At 45.1% G+C, this 26,610-nt stretch overlaps 1 protein-coding gene across 7 annotated transcripts in view; it reads right to left on the reverse strand.

The window, feature by feature from the left end:
• Nucleotides 1-26,610, reverse strand: part of tox2 (TOX high mobility group box family member 2) — a 259,956-nt gene that overhangs the window by 26,682 nt on the left and 206,664 nt on the right. For 6 of the 7 annotated variants that reach the window (XM_068048697.1, XM_068048696.1, XM_068048698.1 and 3 more), the window contains 2 exons: nucleotides 25,550-25,801; nucleotides 18,760-18,990 (listed from right to left, as the gene is read on the reverse strand). In XM_068048697.1, the coding sequence (XP_067904798.1) occupies nucleotides 18,760-18,990; nucleotides 25,550-25,801 (483 nt within the window). The remainder of the gene's footprint in view (nucleotides 1-18,759; nucleotides 18,991-25,549; nucleotides 25,802-26,610) is intronic. The other variant, XM_068048701.1, reaches the window with a different exon arrangement.

The following is a 26,610-nucleotide window of genomic DNA, read 5'->3' on the forward strand; positions in this document are numbered from 1 at the left end:
TCTCCATTTAAATAATAGTCTGCCTTTTGATTCTTCCTACCAAAGTGCATGACCTCACACTTTCCTACATTAAGCTCCATCTGCCAAGTTTTTGCCCACTCAACCTATCTATATTCCCTTGCAGATTCCTTATGTCCTCATCACAACATGCCCTCCCACCTATTTTACTATCATCAGCAAATTTGGATATATTACACTCTGTCCCCTCCTCCAAGTCATTAATATAGATAGTAAATAATTGAGGCCCTAGGACTGATCCTTGTGGCACTCCACTAGTTATTTCTTTCCAACCTGAAAGAGACCCATTAATCCTGACTCTGTCTTCTGTGAGTTAACCAATCCTCAATCCATACTAATACATTACCCCCAATACCGTGAGCTCCTATCTTGTGCAATAATCTTTTATGTGGTACCTTACCGAATGCCTTCTGGAAATCCAAATACACTACATCTACTGATTCCCCTTTGTCAACTCTGCTTGATACATACTCAAAGAACTCTAGCAAATTTGTCAAACATGATTTCCCTTTCACATAACCATGTTGACTCTGTTTGATTGCGTTATGTTTTTCTAAATGTCCTGCTATTTCTTCCTTTATAACGGACTCTAACATTTTCCCAACGACCAATGTTAGGCTGACTGGCCTATAGTTTCCTGCTTTTTGTCTCCCTCCCTTCTTGAACAGGGGTGTCACATTAACGGTTTTCCAATCCGCTGGGACCCTCCCGGAATCCATTCGACCAATGCCTCCACTATCTCTGCAGCCACTTCCTTTAAGACCCTTGGATGCAGGCCATCAGGACCTGGCGACTTGTCTGCCTTTAGTCCCATTAGTTTGTCAAATACTTTGTCCCCTGTGATAGAGACTGTTACAAGATCTTTCTTCCCATTATCTCCTTGCTTATCTGACATCTGTGGGATGTTTTTAGTGTCGTCCACCGTGAAGACCAATGCAAAATATTACTAATAAACAAACTGTTGCTTGCAGGAGTGTCTTGGAAATTAGACTTTAGTTTGTGGAGACTGGGTTCATGGGTTTCTCTTTTATTCCAAAGATTCCTATGGCCCTGATTTTAACAGGGGGGTGGGTAGGTAGCATGGGCGGGGCGGGTGGTGGGGGGGATGCGGCTGGTAAGGGACAGGAACAGGCAGCACACCCATAAACAATGGATATGTTGAGTCCAAAACCATTTTAACAGCCAGGTCTCGTTTCCATTAATTTCCGCTGCAGTCCAGTCAGACCCACCGGAAGGCTGGCGCATGGTCGGAGGAATGTGGGTGGCGGGAGGCTTCAGCCAGGGAGCCACAGGAACTATCTTCCAAGTTACACATGGACACTTCTAATTTGCTTCTCCCTAAGCATGAGGCACTAGGAGTAATCCCGAGAATCCAACCCAAGAATCCATCTCCTCAAATCCCTTTCTCCAAGTTCTCCGTCAGGCTCTTTCAAAGTCATTGGTGCTTGCATGAACCATTATTTCTGCCTTGTTTCCCACCCCTTTTCCACCTACTCTGTTATGTCCCTTATTTTGGCTTCTGCAAAGCAACACACACTTGAGAAATTCTGGTATTAGCAGCGAAACAGGCCCCTAATTATGGAATCCCAACAACGACCACTTTCGTGTTCTGATATCTAATGTTTCTCCTCTCCATTGAGTTATCTCATGTTCTACAGTGCCATGGTTTTACTCTTCACTACTCTCCCCTGTGCCTCTGTCCATACTTTCACAAGACATGACTGGAGCTATATACCTATTGGAATAACCTAATGGTTTTTATCACCACCCTCCCACCTGCTTTTTCCCCATGTGTAGTCACCCACTTCACTTTCTCCCTATGGATATATTTCCTTTACCATGTATTTTGCAGAGCGTAGACAGCCGGTCCCTAAGCTCAGCACTCTTCTGCACAAGCAACACAACTCCCTGACATTTATAATACATAACGTATCTGAGCTCCTCACAAGTGCTGTGCAAGTCCAGGATATCCTGCATTGCACATGGACTTCCCCCTGCCTAGGGCTACACTAGACCAGTCAACCTAGCTTTTCTCTTTCAGGGGCCAATTTTTTTATTCGTCCTTGGGATGTGGGCGTCACTGGCTAGGCCAGCATTTATTGCCCATCCCTAATTGTCCTTGAGAAGGTGGTGGTGAGCTGTCTTCTTGAACCGCTGCAGTCCATGTGGGGTAGGTACACCCACAGTGCTGTTAGGAAGGGAGTTCCAGGATTTTGACCCAGCGACAGTGAAGGAATGGCGATATAGTTCCAAGTCAGGATGCTGTGTGACTTGGAGGGGAACTTGCAGGTGGTGTGTAGTTCCAACATTTTCTGCTTTCACTTCCTCCCTTAGTGATACTGCAGAATGATGTGCCATCAGCAGCCCATTTCTATCTGGAGTAATTCTCTTTTTTTAATCAACCATTCCAATACCTTGGGCAGTGTCTGCCTTTGTTAATTATTGATGGGAAATTTACATATTTTAAAGTGACTGCAAAGTGCTTTCTGAAGACGTTAATAAGCTGCAGACAGAAGTCTTCATACAATAAAATGTTAAGTTTTCTTTCCTCGTCAGTCTTGGAGTTAGAAATGTCACTGAGCAGAGATTTTCTAACTTTTGTTAAAGACTCTCAGACTCCTGGGGACATAGAGAACTATCTTCTGAAAGATGTTGGCTGTATACAAAAGAGGAACTTTGTTCTCCTTGCAGACTTTTGTTTTGGTGTCTGACAACAGAAATAGTAGATATAGTAAAATGAGAAAACTCTTGCGACATGATGCCAGATAAATGAAATGGTGTCATGGTAATGTTGCTGAACTCGTAATCCAGAGGCCCAGGTAAATGCCTCGGAGTCACGGGTTCAAATCCCACCATGGCCACAGGTGGAATTTAAATTCAATTAATTTATAAAATAATCTGGAATTAAAAACTAGTCTCAGTGATGATGCCATGAAACTATCATCGATTGTCACAAAAACCCATCAGGTTCACTCCAGGGAAGCAAGTCCGCCATCTGGTCTGGTCGACACGTGACTCCAGACAGCAATGTGGTTGACTCTTAATTGCCACTGAAATGACCTAGCAAGCCATTCAGTTGTCAAGGGATGGGCCTTGACAGTGACACCCACGTTCCATGGAAGAACTAAAATAAAAAGAAATATGACCACCCTGAATTCCTTTATGGACACCACTTGGGACTGACTGCTTTGAAAAGTTATACTTTATAATCTTAGTCTATCTGAGGGAGGGGCTGTTCAAGGCTGAATCAATACAAATGCTGCATTATTATCAGAACATAGGAATAGGAGGAGGCCATTCAGCTCCTCGAGCATGTTCCAATATTCAATGAGATCATGGCTGAACTGTGACCTAACTCCATAAACCCACCTTTGCTCCATATCCCCAAATACCTTTGGTTAACAATAATCAATCAATCCGCAATTTAAAATTAACAATTGATTTAACATCAGCTGACATTTGGAGAAGAGAGTTCCAAATTTCCTAATTTTACTCCTGAAAGGTCTGGCTCTAATTTTCAGGCATGAGCCCTCGTCTTCGATTCCCCAGTGAGCAATAATAGCTTCTCTTTATCTACCCTACCTGTTCACCTGTGTGTTTTTGTGTCTGATTGGTGGGAAGGCCCTTGATGGTGGGAGGGCCCTGGATGGTGGGAGAGCCCTGAATGGTGGGAGGGCCCTGGATGGTGGGAGGGCCCTGATTGGTGGGAGGGCCCTGGATGGCCATCAGGAATATTAAACCACTGACACTGAGCCAAAGCCATCCCCTCTCCAAAACATTAGCTCCAATAGCCTCTTGTTCCTGTTTTATATCACACAACTTCAGTCAGCTTCACACCAACCATGGTGCCACTGCATATGAATGAAGCAGAGCCTGTGTACTTGGATGAGCAATGAACCACCTCAGGAGATGGCCCTCCAAGGGTGTGTGTGGGCCTGTGTGGGCATCTGCTGATGGTACCCACGGCTGTCAGTGGCATTCTGCCTGGCTGTAGGTGGATCTACCTCTTTTTCTCACCCTTACAGTCCCAGTGTGAAAAATACTTGCACTTACAAAGTGCCTGGTCACATTGAAATGTCTCAAAGCACTTCACACAACTATTTCCTTTTTTCTCCCCACCCCCCCCCAGCCCTTAAGCACACTGACTGTTAAGCAGTGTGGTTTTTGTGTGCACAGGGTGAGTGTGCATCCAGAAACATCACACCACAATTGTCCAAGTGTCACCGCTGTATAATAGAGGCATCACAGAAACAATGGGTGACCTGATCCAGGTGGAGATTTAGAGGTAACAATGAACCGGCTCCAACAGCCTGCACAATCAAACATTTCTTGGGGGGAAACTGTCACTGACAGTAATTTTGGAGGAATCTCGCATGCTGACAGTTATGCAGAGTATCTCAATCTCTGCCATTTCGAATTAAAGGCTCTCCTGCTCCACCTGTACAAAAATAAACAATGTACAGACATTTATGATGGTGGTTGCTTGCTGGGCCACAACCACACCTGGCAACCCGAAGCAGGCCTGATTTCTCCGAGGGTTTATTGCGCTCCTCATTAGCATATACAAGGGACCTGTTGTCTGGGATATTTTTCTGGTGTCCTGTAAAATTGACCATTTTTGTCCCCATCTAGAGAAAGAGCACAGCAATGACCAATTTCTAGCCCAGTGTGCCTCGCTGCTCATCGGCTGTGTCTTACATCTCACTTCCTAAGACATGGCAACTCCGGAAGGACCAAAGGCTGAGTGAACCCTGCCAGGATTTCAATCTAAGACCTTTTGGTTCTGGCTCAGTGGTCAACCATCAGTGCTGCCCAACCTATTGCAAAGTATCCAAAAACGGTGTTGAAAACGTTGGCCGAGAGCTGACACGTTGGATTCTACCACTACTTTATCTCACTCAGTAATTCGCAGCATTTTCAATATTTCTACAACAGGACCGACTGATAGTAAAGAGCTTCCATCTAAATGTACAGTCTTTTATACAGATATCCCCTCTCAATTGAATGTTTTTTTAATTTATTATTTTTATTTAGTGATACAGCACTGAAACAGGCCCTTCGGCCCACCGAGTCTGTGCCGACCATCAACCACCCATTTATACTAATCCTACATTAATCCCATTACCCTCTCACATCCCCACCTTCCCTCAATTCCCCTACCCATACTAGGGGCAATTTATAATGGCCAATTTACCTATCAACCTGCAAGTCTTTGGCTGTGGGAGGAAACCAGAGCACCCAGAGGAAACCCACGCAGACACAGGGAGAACTTGCAAACTCCGCACAGGCAGTACCCAGAATCGAACCTGGGTCCCGGGAGCTGTGAGGCTGCGGTGCTAACCACTGTGCTACTGTGCCACCCAAATTAATCTTTACTGCTCTGTCCTTGTTTCTCCTCGGATATGCCTCAGTACAGATGAATGAGAAAGACTGAGCTCCAACACTCATAGAACCATAGAATGGTTCCAGCACAGGAGGCCATCATTTAGTCTGTCGTGTCCATGATGGAAGAGCAATTCAGCTGGTCCTCCTCCTCTGCCCTTTCTCTGTAGCCCTGCAAATCTTTTCCCTTCAGATGCTTATCTAATTCCCTTTTGAAAGCCACAATTGAACCTGCCTCCACCACACTCTCAGGCAGTGCAACCCAGATCCTAACCACTCGCTGCGTAAAAAAGTTTTTCCTCATGTTGCCATTGCTCCTTTTGCCAATTGTCCATCTTTTGGTTCCTGACTCTTCCACCAATGGGAACAGTTTCTCTCTATCTACTCTGTCCAGACCCCTCGTGATTTTGAATACCTCTATCAAATCTCCTCACAATCTTCTTTTCTCTAAGGAAAACAACCCCAGCTTCTCCAATCTATCCACATAACTGAAGTCCCTCAGCCCTAGAAACGTACATGCAAATCTTTTCTGCACCCTTTCTAAAGCCTTCACATTCATCCTAAAGATCACTCAGAATGCACTCCCCAACAAGCAAGCAAAGGGTTCACTTGTCACATAAGCTGATAAATTCATCCCATCAAAATATATGAGAGCTCCTGGCTTCATCATGTGATTGGTTGGAAGGATTGTCACAATGGAGCATTTTATTTTTCCAAACAGACATTGAATTAAAGTGGAAAAAAACCCTGTTGCCAGATTTAGAGAATAATGGGCCATTGTTGACAAGACCTAGGCACAAATAATAATTACATGGATTGTGGGATTGTGCAGAGAAAACTGTCGACTGTGGAATTCTTTGTGGGTGAAAGGTTTATACACTTACACACAGTGCACATGTAAGGAATAATGAATGGGTACTGTTTCCCATCTTGTAGCTGGCAGGACATAAACATCAGTACGATAAAACTGACATAAACTGGACAAGTTTTAATTTTGAAATTGCACGGCATAACTAATGAGATTCAGAATGACAGAATGTTTCAATAAATTATCATGCCTGACAGTTTCTAATTAGAATGAAGCAACGCAAATCGGCACAAGGAAATCCACCAGCAAAGGGTCACCGAGTACAGGATAAAACCCAGGTGAACCAAGCATATGCTGGGGTCAAGCTGCTGATCTGCTAAAGTCCCCGCATAATTACCTGCTAATTGAAACTTAATGAAATGTTCTTGCGTTATGATGTATTAATTAAAAAGACAGTGTTTCTGGATCTGAAATAAAAGGTTTGTCTGCTGTGGTGGTGCATTAGACGCAGTTTTAACATGCATCACTTCAGTCTGTGCTTATGCAGCATGTCTAGTTAATGGGAGAGAGCTTACTTACTCCAGATTGCACCAGTGTGGTTAAACTCGCTGCATCATTTTACTATACCCTTCACCGCACCTTTATTGCTATTCTTTCTGTCACAGCCCCATTGTATTTTGATTACATTTATAATCCTTTGTTTAGCTCTCTAGAATAAAACGATTTTCTGTTTCCAATGAGTGTAGCTGGCACCATGAGGGTTCTGGGCCCAGAGTGGGAATAAGCCCCACTGAGCAGGAACCGCTTTAATGTAGGCTTAAACCCTGATATTAACTCGGAGTGAGGCTGGGATGGGAGAGAATTGGGGTGTGGAATGGGGGGGATGGGCGCAGCACCCCGGAGAGGTTGTGGCTCCGACTATTTTAATTCCCGTGGAGTCAGAGTATTAAATTGTCTCCCACCTGAAGTCAGTAAGTGGGCCTGGGAACAGGCTTTGCCAGGGTCCTAAGGAAAGATTACCCGTAAATACTGTGGTTGGGGGCAGTTGTTGGGGGAGGGGTGCAGGTGGTGGTTATCAACAGATAATGATCTTGGGAGGAAGTGAAGAGGTCAAGGCTGGCAGGGCCCAAGCATTCCTTTGTGAGGTCCAAAAGGACAAAATTGTTAGAGGGCATGACAGGGTGGATGTAGATAGGATGTTTCTCCTGGCTGGTGAGTCTAGAACCAGGGGGCAGAGTCTCAGAATAAGGGGTAGGTCATTTAAGACTCAGATGAGGAGGAATTTCTTCACTCATGAGGGTGGTGAATCTTTGGAATTCTGTACCCAAGAGGGCTGTGGGAGCTCAATCATTGAGTATGTTCAAGACAGAGATCGATAGACATCAAGGGATATGGGATAGCTCGGGAAAGTGGTGTTGAGGTAGATGATCTGTCATGGTCTAATTGAATGGCGCAGGAGTCTCGATGGGCTGAATGGCCTACTGCTGCACCTATGTTCCTATGTTTCCTACCACAGCTTCTGCTAGTCACTGTGTTTCTCGCACCAGGTTTTGCTGCTCTATTCCCAGTTCAAGTCACAGCACTGAGTAAGAGGCCTTTCCAATGCTTGATTTGTTCCTGGGTAAAATGGCAGGTTGTTGGGAGAGCAGCACAACCCCCTCCCCACCCCACTTTTGTAACTGTAAAACCCGACCATCCCCATTCATGGTGGGCAGGCGGGGGGGGGGGGGGGGGGGGGGGGAACAAGATTGGCCTCCTGGGAGGCTGGCTGAGTGCCTAAGGAAAGACTGGGGGTAGTGGTAAGGGATGACCAGCAGTGGCTCCACATTAAGATCAGTATCTTTTACAAAACGTACCTTATTGGTGTTATTCGCCAGCAGTCCCTTTGTGGACCATTGGTTAGGCTGCATGTAGACCCGGTCATCCTGAACACAAGAAGACCAGCAAGATCCAACTTCACCCTCAATCCACGTGTTGGAGAAGGGGAACTAGTGGAGATTGGTGGGAGTAGGGTTGTTAGAAGGTGCAAGACTTGGAACAAGAAGGAGTATAAGAAGCAGACTTCAGAACAAGTTGAGTTTAGTGAAGAAAGCATTGGAGAACTGAAGACTGGAGCTGACCAAGATGTGGATGAGAATTTCTCTAGCTGGGAATGAAGGATGCTGTGATATGATGGTGGAATGGAAGTAACCGTTCTCAGTCACTTTAGAAAGGATGTCATGGCCTTGGTGATGGTGCAGAGGAGATTTACTAGAATGGTACTAGTGATGAGGGACATAAGAATATAAGAAATAGGAGCAGGAGTAGACCATGCAGCCCCTCGAGCCTACTCCGCTATTCAGTAAGATCATGGCTGAACTGATCTTGCCTCAATCCACTTTCCTGCCTGTTCCCCATAACACCTGACTCCCCTAGAGTTGAAGAATCTATCTCAGCCTTAAATATATTCAATGACTCAGCCTCCAATCCTCTGTGGGGAAGAAAATTCCAAAGATTAACGACCCTCTGAGAGAAGAAATTCCTCTTCATCTCCATCTTAAAAGGGACACCCCTCATTCTGAAATTGTGCCCCCTAGTTCTAGATTCTCCCACAAAGGGAATCTATCCTGTCAAGTCCCCTCAGAGCCTTTATATGTTTCAAATAAGATCACCTCTCATTCTTCTAAACTCCAATGACATCAGTTATGTGGAGAGACTGGAGAAGCTGGGATTGTTCTCCCAAGAGCAGAGAAGGTTAAGGGGACATTTAATAAAGGTGTTCAAAATCATAAGTGATTTGATAAGAGTAAATGAGAAGAAATTGTTCCCATTGGCAGGAAGGTCGGTAACCAGAGGACACCGATTTAAGATAATTGGCACAAGAACCAGAGGAAACTTTTTTTGATGCAGTGAGTTGTGATTTGGAATATGCTTCCCGAAAGGGCGGTGGAAGCAGATTCAATAATAACTTTCAAAATGGAGCTGGATTGAAAGGAAAACATTTACAGGGCTATAGGGAAAGAGCAGGGAAGTTGGATTAATTGGGTAGCTCTACCAAAGGGCCAGCGCAGTCTTGATGGGCCGAATGGTTTCTTCTGGGCTGTAAGATTCTACAGCAATAGTCCGGATGTGGAGTTTGACACTCGGCTTAGGGTGAAGACAGTGAAACTGTGCGGCATTGGGTTCAGTCTGACTGAGCAGTGCAGATTTGGGATAGAATCAGCACCAATACAAACCAAATAGGATGGCTTCAGAATTGCTGATGTTAAAATGGAGAAAGTGCTGACTTATCTTGTCAGACAGACAATGCTGAGATGGTGATGTGACAGTATAGTTAGGAGTTATCAGGATGTAGAGGCAAGTTGAACCTGTGCTTATGTAGAACGCCACTGACAACTGAATGTTGGAGTCAGCATTCATTCTTCATATCTTTTTGTCACATTCCAACATTCCAACTCTTCTTAATGTAAGCCGAATATGGGCTATTAACCTGGCCTGGGCGCCCTGTTTAATACAAAGAAGCCAATTAATTGCTGGATTTAAGTATTGTATAAGGAGATACTGGTTTGTGAGCCCACTACAGCACACAATGGGTGAGGGAGCAATTGACAGGACTGACTGGCACCACTGAACCTCGGAAAGATAACTACGCCAGATGCTAAACTGGAACAATAATGTTGCCCCTCCGGTCTTGCTTTGAGTTTAATTTCCCCCATTAATAGTCATTGTTGCCCTGTGTCCAATCGAAAAGGGTTAAATTATGAGGATCAATGATGCACAGTCTAGGTTTGTATTCCCTTGAGTTTAGAAAATTAAGGGGTGATCTAACTGAGGTGCTCAGGATGATTAAGGGATTTGATAGGGACGATAGAGAGAAACTATTTCCTCTGGTGGGGGGGGGGGGGGGGGAGTCCAGAACAAGTGGGCAGAACCTTCAAATTAGAGCCAGGCTGTTCAGGGGTGATGTCAGGAAGCACCTCTTCACACAAAAGGGAGTGAAAATCTGGAACTCTCTCCCCCAAGAGGCTGTTGAGGCTGGGGTTCAAATAAAATTTGGAAACTAAAGTTTGTTAGGAAATGGTATTAAGGGTTATGGAACCAAGATGCAACATGGAATTACAATACAGCCAAAGACTTACAGGTTGATAGGTAAATTGGCCAATGTAAATTGCCCCTGGTGCAGGTAGGTGGTAGGAGAATTGTGGGGATGTGGTAGGGAATTTGGGATTGATGTAGGATTAGTATAAATGGGTGGTTGATGCTCGGCACAGACTCGGTGGGCCGAAGGGCCTGTTTCAGTGCTGTCTCTCTCTATGACTCTATGAGATCTCATTAAATAGTGGAAAAGTCTTGAGAGTTGAATGGCCTCCTCCTGTTGTTATGAAGGGAAAAACAAAATAGTTAAGGGAGCTGGACCTTACTTTTGTGGTAATTGAGTTATGAAGGGAGTTGATGAAGGTGACCAAGGAAATTGGTCAGAGTTTAAAATCTGGGGCACAGACTAAACATTTGGAAGCAGAGAAGTCACACAAAGCATAATCAACTGATGGAGCAGGTCATCAGGCAAAGACACTGAAGTGGAGAGTGTAACTGAGCTCAGTTAGATGTATTGTATGGAGAAAGAGATAGAGGGATATAGCGAGGACGCAGTTAGAAGGAATTTATTTATTCACAAAGTATGGGTTGTTGGATCTGTTGTTCCAAAAAGGAGAGGAGGAGGAGGAGAGGTTTAGGGAGGGAATTACAGATCTTGGGTACCAGGCAGCTAAAGGCACGGCCGTCAATGGTGCAGTGATTAAAATCAGGGATGTGCAAGAGGCCAGAATTAGAGGAGCTCAGAGATCTCACATTTGTATTGCTGGATCGGATAGGGAGGGGGGGGGGGGGGGAGGTGGCGGTGGAGGCCATGGTGGGATTTGAACACAAGATTAAGAATTTTAAATCTGAGGTGTTACTGGACTGGGCGTCAATGTAAGTCAGTGAGCAAAGCAGAGACAGTGAAGAAGATCCACCGTAAGTGAGAGAACCTTCTTGTCTCTATTTCTGCCAGTTTAATCAGTGCTATCACAATAAACATCAATTGTGAACATGTCCACCTGCCGTACCATATGGAACATTATCTCTGTTGCCCAGAGGCATTTTGCTTTAATTTTGTTATTATCTTGCTATGATATTGGATTTAGCTTACAGAGGGTTAACTTTCAGACATAAACAAGCCATTTAGACTGTTTAGTTTGGTCCCTGGAAGGAATACTTGAGGATAGAGCCACCCAATGGTGTACTATTGCATATTGCCCCAGTTTGGAAGTTGTTAAGCAATCACACGGCAGATTAAACCCAAGGCTCAGAATGGATGATCATTCAATGTACTCGGCAGGGGGGGTTGGAGCTGGATGGTTAATGCAGGATGGACCTGGAGCTCACACAGAAAAAGAAAGGGTTTCATTCAAAGTGGTAATTTTGATTCTCGCATTGTTCTCACATTGAACAACTTCTCCTTCAACTCCACGTACTTCCTTCAAGTAAAAGGTGTCGCTATGGGTACCCGCATGGGTCCTAGTTATGCCTGTCTTTTTGTGGGATATGTCGAGCATGCTTTGTTCCAGTCCTACTCAGGCCCCCTCCCCCAACTCTTTTTCCGGTACATTGATGACTGTATCGGTGCCGTTTCCTGCTCCCGCCCCGAACTGGAAAATTTTATCAACTTTGCTTCCAATTTCCACCCTTCTCTCACCTTTACATGGTCCATCTCTGACACTTCCCTTCCCTTCCTCGACTTCTCTGTCTCCATCTCTGGGGACAGGTTGTCTACTAATATCCATTATAAGCCCACCGACTCCCACAGCTACCACGACTACACTTCTTCACACCCTACCTCCTGTAAGGACTCCATTCCATTCTCCCAGTTTCTCCGTCTCCGACGCATCTGCTCTGATGATGCTACCTTCCATGACGGTGCTTCTGATCTGACCTCCTTTTTCCTCAACCGAGGATTTCCCCCCGTTGTGGTTGACAGGGCCCTCAACCGTGTCCGACCCATTCCCCACACCTCTACCCTCACCCCTTCCCCTCCCTCCCAGAACCGTGACAGGGTTCCCCTTGTCCTCACTTTTCACCCCACCAGCCTCCATATCCAAAGGATCATCCTCTGCCATTTCCGCCACCTCCAGCGTGATGCCACTACCAGTCGCATCTTCCCCTCCCTTCCCCTGTCAGCATTCCGAAGGGATCGTTTCCTCCGTGACACCCTGGTCCACTCCTCCATTACCCCCACTACCTCGTCCCCATCCCAGGGCATCTTCCCCTGCAATCGCAGGAGGTGTAAAACCTGCCCATTTATCTCCTCTCTCCTCACTATCCCAGGCCCCAAACACTCCTTTCAGGTGAAGCAGCGATTTACTTGTACTTCTTTCAATGTAGTATACTGTATTCGCTGCTCACAGTGTGATCTCCTCTACATTGGGGAGACCAAGCGCAGACTGGGTGACCGCTTTGCGGAACATCTCCGCTCAGTCCGCAAGCAGGACCCTGAGCTTCCGGTTGCTGGCCATTTCAACACTCCCCCCTGCTCTCATGCTCACATCTCTGTCCTGGGATTGCTGCAGTGTTCCAGTGAACATCAACGCAAGCTCGAGGAACAGCATCTCATCTACCGATTAGGCACACTACAGCCTGCCGGACTGAACATTGAGTTCAATCATTTCAGAGCATGACAGCCCCCCATTTTACTTTCATTTTTAGTTATTTTTTCTTCCTTTTTTTTTAACATTCTTTTTTACATTTTTTACAATCTTTTGTTTGCATTTATTTCATTTCATCTTAGTTTGTTCAGTTTGCTTACCCACTGTTTTTTTTCAGGTTTGCACTTGATGCTGTTCAATATTCAGTGTATTAACACCTAATCTGTACTAATGCTTTGTCTTTCAACACACCATTAACATATTGTTTGCCTTTGCTCCGTGACCTTTTGGTCAGCTATGTGGCCTGGTCCAATCTCGACCTCCTTTGTTATCTCTTGCCCCACCCCCACCTCACTTGCTTATAACCTGTGACTTTTCTAATATTTGTCAGTTCCGATGAAGGGTCACTAACCCGAAACGTTAACTCTGCTTCTCTTTCCACAGATGCTGCCAGACCTGCTGAGTGGTTCCAGCATTTCTTGTTTTTATTTCAGATTTCCAGCATCCGCAGTATTTTGCTTTCATTATGGTAATTTTGATTGACAGCTTGGCTGACCAATTAGCATCAGTTTGAGGGAGGGACCAAAGAGCAGACTTTTCTCTCCAAAGAAGTCCGTTGGCAGAAGATCTCTCGCTGTCTCTATCTCTAACTCTCACACTCTTCCCTTTCTATCAGTCAGGATGATTGAGAGACCCCAGGCACGGATGAGAACATAGAGAGCCTGTAACCGAGGACGTTCTATGGTGCTCAGCTTAAGGACAGTTGTGAGTTTAACAGGGACAGTGATGCATATTTTGCAATTTGCTGAGATGTGAGCAGCAATGGGAATGTTTGATTCTCACAGGCAATCTCTATTCTGTTAATTCATGTGTTTCATGTTTAAATAAACCAATTTATTGATTCACCATTGACCTCATCTTACTAAAGTGCTTTTCAGTTTGTCATGCAAAACAATTAGAGTACCCGGTAGACATAAGACATATTATTAAAATCTCCAGGTTATGCTGTAGTTTAAGCAGACAGATTACAGGGGATTTGAGGTCTGGTTATGGATGTTATCAGCACCCCTGAGAGAATATCCATTATAGTCTCATAAAATTTGCAACATTTCATAGAATCATAGACACACACAGCACAGGAGGTCCCTCTGGCTTGTGCTGGCTCTTTGAAAGACCAATTACGTTCAATCCCATGTCCACATTTTTGTTCCTCGTCCTCAGGAACCTGTCCAACTCCCTTTTAAAATTATTTTGCAATCAGCTTCCACAATCTTTTCAGGTGGAGCCTTCCAGATCCCAACAACTCTGACTCTCCCATCTAGAACTTTTGCTAATGATCTTATTGCAAACTAAAATTGGGCCTCTTAATCTTCAATTTCTTAGGCTAGTTCCGCAAATTAGACAGGGACAGTTAATGGGAAAAAGACTTATGATTGCGTTGAGTTAAATTTTTTGTCAGAATGGGCTGCTTGGTTCCTGAGGAGAATATCTGAATGCGCTACATAAACTCAAAAGGGTTAAAAAGCCTCAGAGTGCAATTTTCAGAACAGGTGTCCTTGAACCAAATGGAAGGACAGGGAAATTGCTAATCATGTATTCCTGAGCATGAATCGAATCACTAGGCAACGGGAACAAATAAAAACTAGGAAATGAGGACATTAGGAAAGTCTCTCAGGACAAACATGAATTCTCAGCGAGAGAGAATTGGCAAGCAGGAAAAAAACTGAACAATGTGTGGTACGTGACTCTGCAAATCCTCACTGTCTAAACATGGCAGTCAACGAGGGCCATTGGACAATGCGGCCAGCTGTATAGAATGTGTACGGAGGGTCAGACGAGGACGCTGATATCTACCTACGAGGGGCAAGTCCAAAATAGAGAGACAGGCTTAATACCCGACAGAAGCAGTAGCACTGGGAAGGCCATTTTTGTACAAATCTGTCAGGCAAGTTAATTAGAGACCTTGTCATTCATGCCAAACATGTGCTATGTATTTGTTGAGCCAATCAGAAAATGAATCTATTTACTATGTATTGGATAACGTGTGAGATTCAATCAAACAGACTCCAACCAGGAAGGAATCTAAATCTAAACTGCTTCAGGCAAATACTTGACAATCATCTCCTCATCATTGGAAATATTCAACGAGGCTGACACAGACACAGACTCAGACTCAGACTCAGTTTAATAATGTCACCCTGCAAGATAGATGCAACTGTTTCAGCAGCGTGACAGTTGAGGAAGCATGACAAAGGAATAGCTGTGAATTGGGGCTACGAAGGGTTAGAGTGACAGGAATGAGTCAAACCACTTTACACTGAACTTGGGAACTGAAACTGAAGTTAGGGGTGAGGGGGTAGAGAAGAGAGAGTTTGATTGGACCCACTTTGTCTTGACTTGGCTTTGATCCTGTTTTGGCTGAGTTGGAGCTTCGTGTCGATCTTAGAGAAAGTGATATTCATAAATGGCAAAATGCAGGAGCTGCATGATATTTCCAACATACCCACAGGGTTAGAAATAGCTGATTGGTTTTGTTTAATGAGATGCAAAAACGTTGACTGAAACCACATATCAGAATTTCACATTTGACTGTTTCTGGGATTCAATATTCTCCCCTGAATGAAGGGGAGAGAGGTCAGTGCTGAGGAGTTCAACCATTTTCTATTTTTGGCATCAGGTTTATTATTCGACCCTCTCTGAGCGAGTCGAGAAGTTTCAGGGTAATGCTGTCACCTTAGCTCCCACTCCACATCAGCAGCGGATCAATAGGCACCACTTTAACCTTTGATTCAGAGAGTTATGGGTTCAATCTCCACTTCAGGACTTGAACATGCAATCCAAACCAATACTCTAGTGCAGTACTGAGGGAGTGCTGTCATGTCCAAAGTGCTGAGACTTTAAACTGAGATCCCGCCTTTGGATGTAATCGAACCCGTGACAGAATCTGAACATCATGTTAAGCAACACCTTGATTTTAAAAATCTCATCCTTCTTTTCAAATCCCTCCATTGCCTCGCCCCCTCCCTATCTCCGTAATCTCTTCCAGCCCCACAACCCTCCAAGATATCTCCACTCCTCTGATTCCGGCCTCTTGAGCATCCCTGATTTTAATCGCTCCACCATTGGTGGCCGTGCCTTCAGCTGCCTGGGCCCTGAGCTCTGGAATATATTTGTTACCTCTCTATCTTCCTTTAAGACACTCCTTAAAACCTACCTCTTTGACCAAGCCTTTGGTCATCTGACCTAATATCTCCTGATGTGGCTCAGTGTCACAGTTTGCTTTATAACTCTCCTGTGAAGCAACTTGGGACCTTGTAAAGGAACTTCATAAATACAAGTTTGTTAGTTGTTTCTTGATCAACATTTCTCCCTCAACCAACACCAAGTAAATCCCCACAAAACCAAACATTCATGGATTTGCTATGTTGGGATCTTGCTGTGTGCAACTTGAGTGCCACATCTGTCTATGATAGAGCTCACATATCAAAAGTAATTCATTGTGAGGTGATTTGAGATGTGATAAGATTCTATATTTAAATACAAGTTCTTGCTTCTTTTCTTTATTGTACCAGAGGGAATAATTTCCATTCCCACACTCAGCTGTCCTTGTGACCTCTGGGATTGAGATTGCCACTTACTGTGATGAACCTCTGCTGTGGAATGAATCCTCAAACAGGCTTAAGGAAGTTGAAAAAAAATGATGTCTCCCGTATCCCTCTCATGCATCTGTTGCCCTCTTGCCCTCATCCAACAGAAGTAAGTGCTCATTACTTTGTAATTAAATCCTCCATCGATTGTTAAACAATTACACTTAGACAGATAAAACCACCATAAAACATTTGTTCATGGACTTCCCTGGATTGTGCTGATTGATCCCCAGCTGGTTCAGGCCACACAATCCAGCCAGTTCTCTACATTCTTCAACCTCTCTGATGTATATACGCAGCACTTCATTGCAGTGTTATCTGCCAAGATGATGCAGCAATTTAACTGATGAATAGGAAAATTAGCCAATCAATAGCTCTGTTTCCAGTATCTAAAAAAACCCAAGCACTGAAACTCTTGGTATTTTTCAGGACACATGAGAGACAGCATAGTGCATAAGTGAGAGAGAACGTGTGTGTGTGTGTGTGAGTGTGTGTGTGTGAGTGTGTGTGTGTGTGTGAGTGTGTGTATGTGTGAGTGTGAGTGTGAGTGTGTGTGTGTATGTGTGAGTGTGTGTATGTGTGAGTGTGTGTATGTGTGAGTGTATGTGTGTGAGTGTGTGTATGTGTGAGTGTGCGTGTGTGTGTGTGTGAGTGTGAGTGTGTGTGTGAGTGTGTGTGTGTGAGTTTCAGTGTGTGTGTGAGTGTTTGTGAGTGTGTGTGAGTGTTTGTGAGTGTGTGTGTCTGTGTGAGTGTGTGAGCGTGTGAGTGTGAGTGTGTGAGTGTGAGTGTGTGTGTGAGTGTGTGTGTGTGTGTGCGTGAGTGTGTGTGTGAGTGTGAGTGTGTGTGTGTGAGTGTGAGTGTGTGTGTGAGTGTGTGTGTGAGTGTGAGTATGTGTGTGTGAGTATGTGTGTGTGAGTATGTGTGTGTGAGTGTGTGTGTGTGAGTGTGTGTGAGTGTGAGTATGTGTGTGTGTGTGTGAGTGTGTGAGTATGTGTGTGTGAGTATGAGTATGTGTGTGTGAGTGTGTGTGTGTGTGTGTGAGTGTGAGACAGTGTGTGCAGTTGAACCTAGCTTTTACTCTCCCAGATAATAAAAACAGAAAGTGCTGGAAATACTCAGCAGGTCAGGCAGTCTGATGAAGAAGTTTCATATCCAACTCGAAACATTGGGATGCATTTTATCAGCCCCCCAATGTCGGGGTTTGTAGTGGGTGGTGGGGGGGGGGATGGGGGCGGAGCCCGGAAAATGCCTCTGGGAGAGGCCCGCCATGGGCCTCGACGCTGGGAAGGCCCCGCTCCATATTACCCGCAGTAGCGAGGCCACGTGGCAGCCCCTCCCCCCCACGTCCTCCCCTGCCGCATGGCAACAGCGCCAAAATTTCAGTATGTTAATGTATGGTAATCAATAAATTAATGCCTTACCTGCTGCCACTGGTCGTGCCGCTGTGATTCTGAGGTTGGTTACCAGGACTCCTGCACCTTCGGATCTCCACTCGGAGATCGGAGGCGGAAGACTGGTTGGAAGTGGGGAGCAGGTAAGTTTTCAGGGTGTGGGGGGGAGTGGGGTTAAAAGTTTTCGATTGGTCTAAGGGGTGGTGGGAAAGGGCACAGTTCATAGTTTATATGCTTTGGGGGTGTCGGGGGGGGTGTGGTGGGGGTAAAGGTTGGGATCGCAAGGTAAGTTTTTGGGGGAGGGCAAGTAATAAATGGTTTAGTCATGGTGGGGTGGGAGAGGGGGCTTGAATCTTTTATTACATTTTTTGCATTAATTTTATAATGGCTAGAACTTTAAAAATTCAAATTTAATGGAAGAGCTTGAAGCCCTTTCAAAATGGAACCGGTGCCTGCACAGTGGTGCCGGACACTGTTGCTGGGGATGGAGTGCCTGTCTCGGCCATATAAATGAGCCACCATCTTTTACAGCTGCCACCGTAATAAGGCCCTTCACTCTGTCTCTCTCTCCACAGACGCTGCCAGACCTGCTGAGTATTTCCAGCAGTTCCTGCTATCATTTCAGATCGTCAGCACTTTCTGTTTTTCTTTCAGGTTTCCAGCATCTGTCATATTTTGCTTTTATTTCGCTCTCCCAGTATTGCTTTTAATAGCTTTCCATTTCTTTATGTTTTACACAAATCTACTGGTTAAATTAATAAATCAAGTGAATTGAAGACAATTCTTGGCATCTTGAGAACCAATAAAAATGTAGCCAAAAAGAAAGTGCAAACAATGCTTGTTTTCCTCTCTACCTGTTTCTGCTCCTCTCCGAGACCATCCCACATTGAGGCGACGATTTTGGAAACATCCCCAAAGGTGGCGTTGGGATTTTGCCCTTTGATTGCCGCTTGTGTATCTCGGAAGAACAGGGCATAGGCGGAGACCGGTTTCTGCGGCTCATTTGGGTCCTTCTTCTTCTTCTTCTGCTTTTGTGTTTTTGTCTTCTTGCCCATGTCCACTGATGGTCTCTTCTCACCGCCAATCTATAAGGTAAGGAGTCGGTGAATATTTGCCTGGATTTCTTTACCTATGACACTGCTCAAAAACCCTACACTAGGTGTAACTGTTAGCAAATACATCTGCTTCATAAAGTTGGCCTGTCTTGTTGTTTCACTTAGGGTTGCCAATTCTGGTTTAATGCCTACCTGGAGATCTCATCACATGACCTCATGCCTCCAACTGCCCCTCCTCCATTGATCACCTGACACATCCATCCTAACAGTGCCCCACCTTCCCAAACTCATCGGAAAGCAAATAGGCTCTTCATGAACAGATTGGCTGAATTTTGAGTTTAGTCAGACAGCCTTATTTCGGAACTCCAATATTTTTTAGAATTAGTAAACAAAAGTATTCAAGGAAAATGAAAATGAAACATTTTGTTTTCATTGTGCCCTGTGATTTTTCTCCCGGGTTTTGCTCACAGCAGCGTCTGGAGATTAATCTTCAATTCCTGGGGACTCCAGGCTGATCCTGGAGTGTTGGCAACTCTTGTTTCACTGGCTATTTACATCAGAAAGATGGACCTTTCCAAAACTGTTAGGACATGTAGATGAGCAGTGAACATACAATATGTAGATGCCCTCAGACTATTCACATGGCATGTTGATACTGAATATCTTCTGGTTCTCTAACACTTTATCTCTCTTGCTGTTAAGCCCAGTGACTGAAACTAATCGCTGAATCATAAGCACACAAGGAGGACATTCAGCCCATCTTTGAAACAGCTATTCAATTAATCCCACTCTTTCCCCACTCATCACGCACGCTCTCATTTGAGTTCACTGCCCTCTTATCCTCCTTTAATCTCTCCCTCCATGTAAACTCTCCAACCAATATTCATTGCCACCCCCTTAGATTGCCATATCCCATCATATTAATCACTGACAAGGGCATCTCTGATCACTTGCTCGTTTCACTCTCCACCCACATCCTCCTTCCACACCCCAATCCAACCTCCTTCTGTATTCACCCCTGGAAAAACTATCCCCCATTCACTTACAACTGTACTTTCAAAATCCTAACTGTCTGACCTTTGGCCCTCCATTCGCTACAACATTTCTGCACCTACTGATTTGCTCAACCACGCCCTCACCTCCACCTTTGATCTCCTAGTCCCCAATAATGCCATTACTCTCTCTCACCTTGGCCATTGCCCCCAGTATGGCTCTCATCTCCGCTCCCTTAAGTCCATGGGATGCAGACTTGGATAGATATGGCAAACAATTGGTTTAGCCACTCACTGCCAGATTTGGCTGGATCACATAAAGCACTATCAGGTCCTGGTCTTAGCTACTTAAACTGCTCACTATTCCAGGATCATCCTGGAATGCAAAGATAACACCTGTTTTCTTTTCTCCACAGCAAGCCATCTTGTTAAACCCTTCTCCCCTGTTCCCTCCTCCCTCATCTCCAACAATGAGTGCCACACCATGTGATCAGCTGCCTCTGTAGTGTTCCTCCCTTCCACCAGCCCACCTGGCCAGACTTACTCTATCCTTGGTCCCCTCCAATGTTACATTGCTGCCCCTCAGTGATATCATCCTAAAGCACAGCATTAATTTTCACATGCGTATGCTGATGACAACCAGCTCTACCTCACCACCACCTCTATCGATTCCTCCACTGTTATTAAATTATCCGACTGCTTCTGCAACATCCAGTAATGGATCAGCAGAAATTTCCTTCAATTAAATATTTGGAAGACTGAAGCCATTGTCCCCGCTCTAAACTCCATTCCTAGCTACTGACTCCATCCCTCTCCCTGACAACAGTCTGATTCTAAACCAGACGGTTTGCATCCTTGGTGTCATATTTGACCCCAACTTGAGCTGCCAATCACATATTTGCGCCATCACTAAGACCATCAATTACATCTCCATAACATCACCTGACTTCACCCCGTCTCGACTCATCTGTTGCTGAAATCCTCATTCATGCATTTGTTACCTCTAGACTTGACTATTCTGATGCTCTCCTGACTGCTCTCCCACATTCTACCCTCTGTAAACTTGAGGTCACCTGAAACTCTACTACCTGTGTCCTGATTTGCACCGTCCCATTCTCCTATCACCCCTGAGCTCACTGGATCTCAGTCAAGCAATGTTTGATTTTAAAATTCTCATCCTTGTTTTTAAATCTCTCCATGGCCTCACCCCTACCTATCTCTGTAATCTCCTCCAGCCCCACAACCCTCTGAGATCTCTGCACTCCTCTAATTCCGGCCTCTTGAGCATTCCTGATTTTAATCGCTCCACTATTGGCGGCCGTGCCTTCAGCTGCCTGGGGCCCCAAGCTCTGGAATTCCCTCCCTAAACCTCTCCGCCTCTCTACCTCGCTTTCCTGCTTTAAAACCTACCTCTTTGACCAAAGTTATGGTCTTCTGTCCTAATATCTCCAATGTGGCTCGATGTCAAATTTTATTTTATAATGCTCCTGTGAAGCGCCTTGGGCCTTTTTATTCCATCAAAGGTGCTGTACAAAATATAAGTTGTTGTTGTTGATAGTCTTGCAAATTTCCCCCCAGCAACAGTGCCAGCACTAATTGAATAAATTAGTGGGTGTACAAGACTATGAGGGGCATGGACAGAGTGGATAGGGAGCAGCTGTTCCCCTTAGTTGAAGGGTCAGTTACGAGGGGTCACAAGTTTAAGGTGAGGGGCAGGAGGTTTAAGGGGGATTTGAGGAAGAACTTTTTTACCCAGAGGGTGGTGACGGTCTGGAATGCCCTGCCTGGGAGGGTGGTAGAGGCAGGTTGCCTCACATCCTTTAAAAAGTACATGGATGAGCACTTGGCACGTCATAACATTCAAGGCTATGGGCCAAGTGCTGGCAAATGGGATTAGGTAGAGAGGTCAGGTGTTTTAATGCATCGGTGCAGACTCGATGGACTGAAGGGCCTCTTCTGCACTGTATTATTCTGTGATTCTGTGAATAAAAACATGGCAAAAAGATGGGCATCATAATCCATATTTGGAAGCAAGTTTACGATAGTGAGATTCCCTGTTCAAAGTGATACTTTTGTTATAGATGAGCTATTGTACAAACCCAGGACTGTCGATCTCAGTGTAGCAGTATGTTCCTGGGGGGGTCTATGATAAAAACTTCATCTGATTCATCTCCACTCGTCAGACGATAAACGATTTGCTCAGCAATTTTCTCACAATCGTCCCATGTTATATGGAGGTGAAGCTATGTTGATGTGAGGAAGACCAGACATCGAGACATTGAGGTAGGAATTGGCCTGGGCCCTGTTCTTAGGTCCCCAATGTGCAGGCAGTGAGAGGCCCAAAGAAGGCCCAATATTGAGTTTCAGGCCTCGTGTGAATATTGGGGTGAATTTCCAGTGCCTGCCACAGCTCCACATGCAGCTCAGTCACTGGGAGAAATGACGATTGGCCAACCTTTCCCCCGGCACTAGTCTGGAGGGTTGCAGGGGAGTTTGAGCTGAAAAGCTTGCGGGGGGGGGGGGGGGGGGGGTGGGGGTAGGGATTGGGAGTGAAGTTGGGGGCGCACTCATGGTCTTCCTAGCTTCACTGCAATGATCATTGATGGACTTTTACAAAACATTTATTGACGAAATACTTTGTAATATGTGGAATATCCACTCCTGGCCAATGAGCATGGGAAAATGAACAAGCAAGCAAGAATAAAACAAATTGCGTGTGAACAGTTTTTAAATAATCCTTTAGGTTCTCATCAGGAAGATTACTCAGACTGGTTGACAGCTGCTCTGTGTATTTTACCTGCGAGCTGTTTTATGATTGTTTTTCAGTCACTCATCTGACTAAAAACTTCAGGGAGAAAGGAAATGTGATGGTCTGGAGATTAAGGATTGTACTTTAGTGATTCCGCTGATGTTCCCTGCCTGGAATACAACAATGTGCTGTTGAGAAATACTGACGGTGACAAGGAACCAAATATTTAGTCGGAATATAAAGAAAAATAAATATAAAATAGAGAGAGCAAATGCTTAAAATAAAATACACAGCAGGGTACGATCCAACAGAGAGAGAGAGAGAGCGAGAGAGAGACATTAAGGTTTGGAAGGGATCCTGAAACAGGACTGGGCAGCGTATGAGAACGATCGCACCCAAAGCGCACATCTGTATCTTCGGGCCGTCTCACTACTGTTCCTAATGGGAACGGGGCCGTCTCACTACCGTTCCTAATGGGAACGGGGCCGTCTCACTACCGTTCCTAATGGGAACGGGGCTGTCTCACTACTGTTCCTAATGGGAACGGGGCCGTCTCACTACTGTTCCTAATGGGAACGGGGCCGTCTCACTACCGTTCCTAATGGGAACGGGGCTGTCTCACTACTGTTCCTAATGGGAACGGGGCCGTCTCACTACTGTTCCTAATGGGAACGGGGCCGTCTCACTACTGTTCCTAATGGGAACGGGGCCGTCTCACTACTGTTCCTAATGGGAACGGGGCCGTCTCACTACCGTTCCTAATGGGAACGGGGCCGTCTCACTATCGTTCCTAATGGGAACGGGGCCGTCTCACTATCGTTCCTAATGGGAACGGGGCCGTCTCACTACTGTTCCTAATGGGAACGGGGCCGTCTCACTACTGTTCCTAATGGGAACGGGGCCGTCTCACTACTGTTCCTAATGGGAACGGGGCCGTCTCACTACTGTTCCTAATGGGAACGGGGCCGTCTCACTACCGTTCCTAATGGGAACGGGGCCGTCTCACTACCGTTCCTAATGGGAACGGGGCCGTCTCACTACTGTTCCTAATGGGAACGGGGCCGTCTCACTACTGTTCCTAATGGGAACGGGGCCGTCTCACTACTGTTCCTAATGGGAACGGGGCCGTCTCACTACTGTTCCTAATGGGAACGGGGCCGTCTCACTACCGTTCCTAATGGGAACGGGGCCGTCTCACTATCGTTCCTAATGGGAACGGGGCCGTCTCACTACTGTTCCTAATGGGAACGGGGCCGTCTCACTACTGTTCCTAATGGGAACGGGGCCGTCTCACTACTGTTCCTAATGGGAACGGGGCCGTCTCACTACTGTTCCTAATGGGAACGGGGCCGTCTCACTACTGTTCCTAATGGGAATGCACCCACTGCATGAAACTCCCTCTGTTTCAACTGATGGCTGTGCCTTCAGCGGCCTGGGCCCTAATCTCTGGAGTTCTCTCCCTAAACCTCTCCGCCTCTCTCTCCTCCTTTAAGATGCTCTATAAAACCTACCTCTTTGACCAAGTCCAGTCCTAATATCTCCTAATGTGGCTCAGTCTCTAATTTTGTCCGATAGCACTCCTGTGAAGCACCTTGGGATGTTTTATGATGTTAAAGGTGCTATATAGATATAATTTATTGTTGTAGGTAGGCTCAACACTGAACTAGTTATCTTACTCAGAGAGGATGCAGGATGACTGGTGCAGAAGATGAAAACATTATCATCCTGACAACATACAATGAAGAACTAGAAAGACCAGCAGAAGCTGGGATTTATGGAAGCTGACACCCGTGAACAGCTCTGGTAAAACACGACGTTACCTGGACTCTATTTGTACAGGAGGAAGAAAACCACAAGTACACGAAAGGTGGGAAGGGAGATTGAAATGTTGAGGGTGATATTAATAGTCCAGCAGTGGGTGGAAGCAGGGTCCTGGGGAAATTTTTACTTTCTACACTTTCTGGTGCTTTGGAAACACAAATATTCTTTCTAAAACGGAAGGGACATTTATTGAATGTTATTGAAAATTACTCTTTGCCATTTGCATGAATTATTTTCATAGGTTGTCTTTGAAGGGCAGCAAATAACCAATTACTGGGAGCAAAAAAGTACAATTTTTTTTAACTGTCTGACAGAAGAGAGGGTATTCAAACTGGCCAGCTTCCCTCTCCCTTCTCCGTTCCCTCTCTCTTCACTGATCCCCTTCCCTCTTTGCTGTTCTTGCCAGAGTTCCCATCCATAGCAAATTCCTGTTGAGTGTGCAGTGGCCAGAGCAGTGTGATTGAGGTCAGACCAGCATTAGAGGTGAGTCTGCACTGATTTTCAATGGAAAGTCTAGGGCGATGATAATCCTCTCAGGTTGGCTCAGAGCAGAGGGAGACTTACCCTGGACCTAACCATCCTATTAGCGAGCCTGGGAGCCAAGTGCTCAAAATGGAAACTGTTCCAATCTTTGACATTAATTTCTGTCATCTTAATGAACATAAAATTCACACAAAAACATTAACAGCCTTCCTCTTCCAGATGCTGATCAACCTGCTGTACGATTTTAGCCTCTCCTGTTCTATTTAAGGAATTTAGTCCCTATTGTATTCTGAGTATTTAATGCATCTTTATAGTTTATTATCATTAAGAAATTTACATTTTATGCTTTCACTGTTTATCAAGGACTCAAAAATGACTGAACAAGATTACTGAGTTCCAGTCTACCTTTGACAGTCTACCTTGGACATGTTCTGGACACATCCTCAAAGCTGTGATGGTAGGCTCTGTGTAGGACAATTATCCACAGTGGCTACAGAACAAAGGAACTAATGTGAGGCAGGTAGAAGCAAATATTTAGTTGTACCTTGGACAGGTGATCGGCCTCCTCTTCATGCGCTGAGCTTGAGGGCGAGGGGGTGGCAGACTTGCTTCCAGGGGGCGAGGGAGAGCCATGTGTCAGAACGCCTTTACCCACGTTCAGGCTGGCCTGAGCATTCAGTTGTGAATGGCTAATGGCAGACATGTGACTAGGAGGCATTATTCCTGACCGACTGATCAATGGGTGTTGAGGTCCTGAATCGTACTGAGGACCTTCTGGATGACCCATTCCATGCATCTGAAGAAAGACGAATTTTTAACAGAACATTAGTTGCATGGGCTAGGAACTAATTTCTGTAACATTTTTCAGAAAAATCATTCTAGTAAAAAAACACAGCTTATACGGTCATTGGTTCAAGTCCCAGGGTTGCCTGAGATCAGATCACTAGGTAGACAATTACACATGGGCAAAGGGTTGCAATTCCATTTTAGAATTAGGAGTGGTTAAAGCTAAAAAAAACACTTGAGCTTATAAATTGCTGTGGGCCAGTAAGTTATGACGAGGTCTTCAGTCTAGGTCACTTTGCCATCGCTAGATGAAGGATTACACTTGAAACTGGGAGGGCGTCAAGAACAAAACATTAAAAAAAAACTCATAGGAACTGGAGGAGAATCTGAAACCCACTTTACTCACCTATTTGTAAACAATAAATTAGTATTTTTTGTCTTTTTTATATGGAAGCAATTGGAAGATCAGTTTTAGGAAAAGGTCATGATACCAACAATTTAACCCACACCTATCTGTCCTTTCATCATTTCCTTCATTCCCTTCTCACTCCTGAATACGTTGTTTGCAGCCTCACGACCCTCCGAGATATCTGCGCTCATCTAATTCTGGCCTCCAGCAAATTCCTAATTTTAATTGCTTCACCATTGGTGGCCGTTCTGGAATTTCCTCCCTAAACTTCTCCGACTCTCTACCTCTCTCTCCTTTAAGATGCTCCTTAAAAGCTACCTTTCTGACCAAGTATTTGTCCATTTACCCTAATATCGCCTTACGTGGCAGGGTGTCAAATTCTGCTTTAAAAAGCACCTGTGTGCCTTGGG

Source organism: Heterodontus francisci, chromosome 16, assembly GCF_036365525.1.
Source record: "Heterodontus francisci isolate sHetFra1 chromosome 16, sHetFra1.hap1, whole genome shotgun sequence".
Classification (NCBI taxonomy): domain Eukaryota; kingdom Metazoa; phylum Chordata; class Chondrichthyes; order Heterodontiformes; family Heterodontidae; genus Heterodontus; species Heterodontus francisci.